This window comes from Micromys minutus (assembly GCF_963924665.1).
Source record: "Micromys minutus genome assembly, chromosome: 10".
Lineage (NCBI taxonomy): Eukaryota > Metazoa > Chordata > Mammalia > Rodentia > Muridae > Micromys > Micromys minutus.
This window is the reverse complement of record NC_137979.1, coordinates 65,524,819-65,531,838: the sequence shown is the minus strand read 5'-3', so window position 1 is coordinate 65,531,838 and position 7,020 is coordinate 65,524,819. Positions and strand designations below refer to the sequence as shown.

Below are 7,020 nucleotides of genomic sequence, written 5' to 3'. Positions count from 1 at the left end.
AGGTATTTTGAGAAAGCACTTAGAAGATAATTCCCAAAAGCATGGGTGTGGGCTTCTTTAAAAAACAGAATCAAGCACATAGGCATGGGTTAAGGGAGAATTACCCATGAGCCTTTAGTGCAGCTCAGTTGGCCAGTTGTGCTTTAGACAGATGATTACATTGCTTCTAAAAACTCAAAAGCTATACCCTCTTAACAGTGGCTCCCAAGGCCTGGCCATAGTCCTGACACACAGTAGGACATCAAGCGGCCGGTACACCCCACTCTTTTCTGGCCCCAGCTACAGATGGGTTAATATCTGCACACTCATCCCGTTACACAAACACGCGAAAACTGGAGCTGTGTCAGAGAGCAACGACCCAGACTTCAAAGAGAGAAAAACTTTAATGAACTTCACTCTGCAAAATGAACATTTGGAAGAGAAACTAAAAACACTCCATTCAGGCTCCAGGACCAGCTTTGCTAGAGGGAAGCTCCTAAGTCTGCTAGAGGACTGGGGGTTCCCCAGCAGGGTCCAAGCTTAGCTCTCTTGATGTCTAGGTAAGACTTTTTAGACATTCTCAGCCTGTTCAGGAAGGCCTCACATTTGCTTCAAGTCATGGCTGGCTTTGAACTTTTGCCTTTACCATCTTGGTATAAATACTCAATCACTGAAACCTGGATTTCATGTGTATACCTCAAGGGACTCAGCCAGTACTGACACTGTCTAGCTAAACCAAACTTGGGCTGGGAGTTCTGGTAACATTACAGACCCTGTGGGCAAATGACTGCTAGCCCCCCTTGTCCTTGGCGTATCTGCTCTTCCACAGTCCCACTAAACAGCTATGCTTTGTCCCCACCTTCCAGTGAGCCCAAGGGAGCTTCTTAAAACAGTAGGCTGACTTACACCAGCTGCTTTAGTAACTAGCTGGATTAAGGGACTGAGTCCTTTCTACAATAGTCCCGCCTGCCTTGTCTTAGCCGAGACTTGTTTTATGATGAAGCTAGGCTCAGGGAAAATACCAGTCCTCCCAGCTGTGTCTCAAGCAAGTGTTGGAGGAATTTGCCCTGATGGGTGGTCACTCCTAAAAGGACAATCTTCAGGGGAAGAAAAAGACATCCTTCCAAACTGAACATTTACTCTCAGGACCCTATCCAGGAACTAACGTCCTTATCAAGGTCTAGCAGTTCCCAGGGAATCAGACCCCTGGGTCTCTGCATCATAGACAAGCCTGGAGCTGCCTCTGGGAAGAGCTGCCTGGTGGCTGTGCAGGTGTCATTTCTTGTCGATGCAGCTTCTTCAGGGCTCTGTAAGCCTGCACAGCCCGTTCCCGCTCTTCCCCTAGGATCCGCTGGCGGGCCAATGAGGTGGCAGGAGCCTGATACACACCACCAGAGCCCAAAAGCATCTTCAGCATTAGTGATTTCTTCCCAGGCTGAGGAAGAGAGAGAAGGCTGTAGCACACATTCGGCTAGGACAGACGGTGGCAAATGCTTCTGGGTGCCCTTTAAGAAGGCCCCAGGCCAGGTCCTGGCCCAGGACACTTTTGCCCCCTGTATTCCCTAGTCCCCACGCACCGCATCTCTGCTTGTGCTTCTTCTAGGCTGAACTGTCAGCTCCGGGGGCTGCAGCACAACTTCTCCGAACTTAACAGTATCTGGAGAGACAGTGAACAGAAGAAGCCCATGTCATTTCTGACTGCCCCAGCCCTGTGGGAACGACAGCGTCTGTGCCTGCTACAGGAAAACCTACCTTTGAGCAACTCCTGCTCCAATCTGTCCACTGCTCTTGCTTCCCTTTTCTTCTGGGCCTTTTCAAGCCGTCGCTTCTGGAACCTGGGAAAAAGCACGTTTTGCAGATTCCTAAGCTCTTGGTCCATTTTAGGGACAACAGAGGCTAGCCTGTCCTCAAAGGTTGCGAAATGTGGGGTTGGGATACAAAACCATGCCCTGCATCCAACAGGCTCCCCAAGGCTCCCGGTCAGTACTTCCCAGCCCCAGGAATAAAAAGCCATCAAAAGGGTGTAACTGTGTAACTAAGTGGCTTGTAGTGGGCATGGCCACACTGCTGGGACCTCCATCCACCTGCCTAGGGTAATACACCCCAGAGTATCAGGTGTGAGACTAGGTCAGAGTGCTTGAACCATAAGAGTGGACACCACACCTCTTTGTGAGCACAGGGAGACCACTGTGACTGGGCTGGGCTTTGGCCCATGTGACTATGGCATTAGAATGAAATATGAGGCAATCTCATCCCAGCTTTGAAAGAACGGAAAAGAGGCATGTTTTGGCATGTTTCTTGTACTCGTGAAGAGGAACAATAGGTAACTATTTGTGGTCATCTTTGTATGTTCAAGACCTGTCTGGCCTGAACTCACAGCAGGGCTCCATCCTCAGCCTTTCAATGAAAGCCTGGGACTGCCTTCTCTTTCTATCTCTCTACACATATAAATGTGTGTGTATACGTATGTATGTATGTGTATAGAAAATATATATATTACACATATGATGCACACACACACACACCTTTTTCTTTTTGACAACACTACCTCTATCTGCACACAAGCCTGGGGTGGCCTGAGCAGGTGACTGAGCACATGGGGGAAAACCAAACTCATGGTGGGAACATCATCCCCACTGACGATACAGGAGCACATAAGCAACATAACAGTAACGTTATCTCCTCTCTATAGTCAAGGACAGCTAGGCCGAGAAGACTTGCACCAATAATACAAACTCAAATCTCTTAGACCAAGAGGAACACTAGTGACAACCCCACTGCAGTGCAGGTATCACTGCATGCCAAGCCCGCATGGGTTATCTCACAGGGTTATTCCCCGGAGGGCATTATGTCACAGCACCCAGCAAGTTCTGTAGCACACCATGCTTATGTTTCTCCGGCGGCTCCAAGGCAGACAACTGCCCCTTCCTGTCCAGTTCTTAGACCCTCTAGCGTTGTCTCCAGAGGAACAAACTACACAAAACGGAAGCATAGTCTTTGTGGAGTACTGACCGGGCTCCAGCTTCCCATGTTGAGAAACTGTTCTGACCATGGCTTTCAGCTCATGATTCTCCTGCGTCATCAGATGGAATGGACAAGTCTGACTGACAAAGCACTGTCACCAGAGAATACAACCCCCAGAACCCACAGCCCTGCATCTCAGAGGCCTCCAGGCTCAACTCACGCTTTCTTCCGCTCAGACTTCTCCTTCTTGGGAGCTGCCTGCACCTCTGGCTGCCGAGTGGCCTGGTTCTTGCTAAGAAACAGCACATGCTGGGCCTCCTCCTCCATGCGCTGCACGTAGGCCACATCAGACTCCCCCTTCCTCTGCTTGAACTTGGGGACAGTGATGTCTGGCTCCTCTCCCTTCGCTTCCTTTTCCAACGTCTTCTTGAAAGCCACCTGGGCTGAAGAGAAAGGACACCCAGAGTATGTGTAGAGGAATCTTAGGACAGAGTGACTGGCAACAGGTAAACAGCCCATGACCACTTCTCTCCTATAGCCACAAGAGGGGAGGACCAGGCTTAATGACAAGCAGAGAGAAAGCTGAAATATCTAGTTCAGAGGAGCCCCGGATGTGATCTCATGACCCACTGGCTCCAGTCAAAGATGTCCACTGTCACACAGGTGAACAAAGAAACCAGAGCAGTGCTAAGCATAATCCCATACACACCCATAATTCCAGCAATCAGGAGGTGCAGATAAACTGATTTTGAGGCCAGCCAGAGCTACCTAGAAACACTCTATCAAAACAAAACACACCAGTGAAGCTAGAGAGACCACGCACTCCAAGGACTAGAGAGATGGCTCCACAGTTCAGAGCACTGACTGCTCTTCCAAAGGACCTGGGCTTCAAATCCCAGCATCCACATGGTGGCTCACAACTGTCTGTAACTTCGAGATCTGACACCTTCACACAGACACCCATGCTGGCAAAACACCAATGCATGTAAAAATGATAATTAAAAAAAAAAATGTGTCGTTAAGGACCTGCTCCCCAGCACCACCCTGGGCAAAATGGCCTCTAACTCAGGTTCCACGAGATCCAACGCCCTCTCATGGCCTCCAATTGCAATTGCAGGTACATCCCTCTACAGCCACACTTGCATAAACATTAAATAAAACCTCAAAGGTCCAAGCACTTTTGTATGAATTATAAAAACACTTCTGTGAAATCTGCCCTATGCTGTCCTTCCCACACCCTGCACTCCAGTTATCGGGTCTCGGTGTATTTCTCCCGCCTCAAACACCTTTGAGTTTTTGGGCAACTGGATGGGTGTGAGCAAAGCTATGGTGGCAAACACAGCAAGGGTTGTGCATACCCTCCTTCTTTCTCTTCTTGTTACTCGGCGTCTTCTTCATCTCCTGTCGACTCCTCATAATCTCTCGGAGCCGGAAAGGGATTTCTTGCTCATCCTGGTTTTTAGGCTTGCAATTCACTTTCTTCCTTTCTTTGCTGGAAAGAGAACCCAGGAGTGTGACCCTCCCCACGTATATCATAACGTAAAGCAAAGTAGAAACGGTTCGGGGCCTGTCTTCACCCTCGACCGAGGCTACCCTGAACTGAATTTTCACAGCACGCTGAGACAAAAGACGCTCCAGAGCCCAAAAAGGCCGGCAGCCCCGACCTCATACCCGGAACGTGGCTCACGAAAAACTTGAGACACTCACCTCCGTTCATTCAACACGTGGCTGAGCGTGGGCCTGGGCTGAGGTACGTGGAAAAGCTCCCAACTGGGTCCTCTCCCGGGGATGGCACCCACCTGCGCTGTCCCAGCCGTGAGGCCAAGCGCTGCTGTCCCTGCGACTGCTGCTGCCGCCGAGCCTGCGGCTGTCCCGAGCCCCCGAGACCGGCCGACATAGCTACGCGCCCAGACTTCGCCATTACTAACCCAGGAGCGTCCTGCACGAAGCCATTTCCGCCCTATTGCAAGACCCCGCCTGTGAGCATCACTTCCGCTTCCCGTCCTGCGTCCCACGTTCACTGGCTCCGGCACCTGCACCAGCTATGACCTCGCTGCTGCAGATCCTATCCCGGGGAGGCCGGGTGGGAGCTGCGATATGGTGCTGGACAAATGCTCGCGGCCTGAGCGGGCCTCAGTGCCCTAGCTGGGTTACGCGAAACCTCTCGCGCAGCCGGGGTATCCCCGGTCTGGAAGAGCGGCCAGCGCTTGGAGGAGTCATGGTCAGCGTGCTCACTGAGAGCTTTCTTCAGGTCTGGGCCCCAGACGAGTTAGATAGTGAACAAATAAATTGCAAGTGACCAGGGTCATGGGTGAATAGCAGGGCAGGGGACCCGAGGGCCTTTGAGACGTGAGAGACGAAAAATGGGCTTAAGCCCTTAAGCATTTCTTGTGAAATGATGGCTGAGGATGATGTATATAGTCAGCGTGGTCAGAGAAGTGCCTAGAAATAGTGATGAGGGTCAACCGGCTCGCTGGTCTTCCCCTTATCTTGTCCAAGATTTGCCGTCTGTCTGGTTGTCTGATCTGGAGTTATTCCGCATGCAAAAATTGAGAGCGCAAGGAGCAAGCCCTTAACAAGTTCGTTCTCATACCAACCAGTATGTCCACTTCACAGATAGGGAAACAGTATACAGAAGTCAAATAGAATGACTTGTCCATGGTTCTGCAGGAAGTGACGCTGAGAAGGATGTTCAGCCAGCATTCCAATGCTAGGAAGACTGAACACTTCCCAGAGCTGGGGACAGCTTCCTGGAGAGTCATGCGGATTATCCCGTGTTCACAGGGCACGCACCATTTCTCCAGATGGGACTGCTGCCAGCATCTTCCTCGAGGAAGGCACAGTGTTCTTCACAGACACCATGCTCTAGTGCAAGTCACTGACAGCTGCAGAAAGTTGGGGACAGACCACAGGGAAGAAGGTTCCCAAGTAGGTGCAGAGGATGACAGGGAGCCAAAGGCCTCCCTGCCCAGGGGGAACTCCACAGGGCCCCCATACTCTCTGCTACCTGAACTTGAGCCTCCCACAAACTGCTGCATGAGTGGCTGTCCTAACTGTGTATGGGTAGATTATGCGGAAGCCCTGCTGAGGCTCTACCAGGACGGTGGGGAGAAGGCCCTGGCCACTCTAGAGGAACATGTGACTGATGAGAACCTCAAGGCCTTCCTCAGGATGGAGATCCGGCTCCGAATGCAGAGGGGTGCCTGAGCCAGTTTACCTGGGACTCCTTGTCATGGACAGAAGCTGCCCTTAAGTAGCAGCAGGATCACTTTAGTTCCCGGGTCTGGAAGGCTCCACAAGTCTGCCAGGAATAGGAGTCATTGTGTAACTACTTCACCTCAGAATAAATGAACCCTCCGTGACAACCACGCAGGAGCCTTTGTGTTGTCTCTCTGCCCGTGTTATCTTGTCAAAGAAAGCATGCCTAGGCTGGCTGTGTATCCCTGAGGAACAGCTACAACTTTCCTTATGGGTGAAGCTGAACTGAACCCATGTCTCTGGACATCCTGTGACAGGAGCTGCTCCAGGCCCCAGTGTACATGTGTGTCCTGCTGATAGTAAACTCTGGTTCCTGTTTGTGGTAAATGAGAACCGGCATGTGGGAGGGGCTTAGCTGAAGGGAGATGTTCTTTCTACCTTGTAGCAGTGAGGGCCATCCCTTAGGGTTCTGAGTACTGCTAAAATAACCAAGGTAGCTGGGGCATCAAACTCCAGGACGAGCTGTCAGGTGTTAGCGAGGACTGAGCTTAAATGCATCTGTACCCACCTATCCCGTTTAAAGGGAAAGCTAGGATTATTCCTCCTGAGGCTGAGCTGATAAATAGGGCTTTTTCCATGTTTAGTGTTTTATGTAGTGACAACAGAGTAGAGATCAAAAGGTAGGGTCACTTGGCTAGTGAACGGCAGAACACAGTTCAGGCTGGTATCTCGGCAGATGCTGCACGCCATCTAAAGTACTCAGCCAGGGCTGGGCCCAGATAGTGGTGACCACACCTATTAAGTCCAAGACTCATGTGAAGCTACTTACCATAGAGTGAAACATTTCCTCCAAAAAGAGATTCAAAAGACTCAGTAAGT

General features: G+C 50.8%; 2 protein-coding genes across 5 annotated transcripts; one reads left to right on the top strand and one right to left on the bottom strand.

The window, feature by feature from the left end:
* Nucleotides 1-370: 370 nt before the first annotated feature.
* CCDC137 (coiled-coil domain containing 137) lies at nt 371-4,892 on the bottom strand. Its single transcript, XM_080922913.1, has 6 exons — nt 4,743-4,892; nt 4,302-4,435; nt 3,164-3,386; nt 1,732-1,814; nt 1,557-1,636; nt 371-1,414 (listed from the first exon to the last, which is right to left on the bottom strand). Exons 1-6 carry the CDS (start codon nt 4,862-4,864, stop codon nt 1,199-1,201), a joined length of 858 nt encoding a protein of 285 aa, XP_080779039.1. The 5' UTR covers nt 4,865-4,892; the 3' UTR covers nt 371-1,198.
* An 88-nt stretch (nt 4,893-4,980) lies between these two features.
* OXLD1 (oxidoreductase like domain containing 1) lies at nt 4,981-6,309 on the top strand. Of its 4 annotated transcripts, none has more exons than XM_080923156.1 (2): nt 4,981-5,164; nt 5,728-6,309. In XM_080923156.1, the coding sequence occupies exons 1-2, from the start codon at nt 4,988-4,990 to the stop codon at nt 6,148-6,150; spliced, it is 600 nt and encodes a 199-aa protein (XP_080779282.1). In that variant the 5' UTR covers nt 4,981-4,987; the 3' UTR covers nt 6,151-6,309. The 4 variants fall into 4 exon arrangements, with proteins under 4 accessions (XP_080779282.1, XP_080779280.1, XP_080779281.1 ...); XM_080923154.1 differs by having other exon boundaries at nt 5,614-6,309; XM_080923155.1 differs by having other exon boundaries at nt 4,981-5,194.
* The last annotated feature ends 711 nt before the right edge of the window (nt 6,310-7,020 follow it).

Coding starts and splice junctions, on each gene's coding strand:
- CCDC137 (XM_080922913.1), bottom strand. CDS start 4,864: ATGGCGAAGTCTGGGCGCGTAGCTATGTCGGCCGGTCTCGGGGGCTCG. Junction 4,436..4,742: donor TCACGGCTGGGACAGCGCAG/GTGGGTGCCATC, acceptor TTCTCTTTCCAG/CAAAGAAAGGAAGAAAGTGA. Junction 1,815..3,163: donor AAGTCTGAGCGGAAGAAAGC/GTGAGTTGAGCC, acceptor GCTTTTTCCCAG/GTTCCAGAAGCGACGGCTTG.
- OXLD1 (XM_080923153.1), top strand. CDS start 4,988: ATGACCTCGCTGCTGCAGATCCTATCCCGGGGAGGCCGGGTGGGAGCT. Junction 5,195..5,613: donor TCACTGAGAGCTTTCTTCAG/GTCTGGGCCCCA, acceptor ATGGTTCTGCAG/GAAGTGACGCTGAGAAGGAT.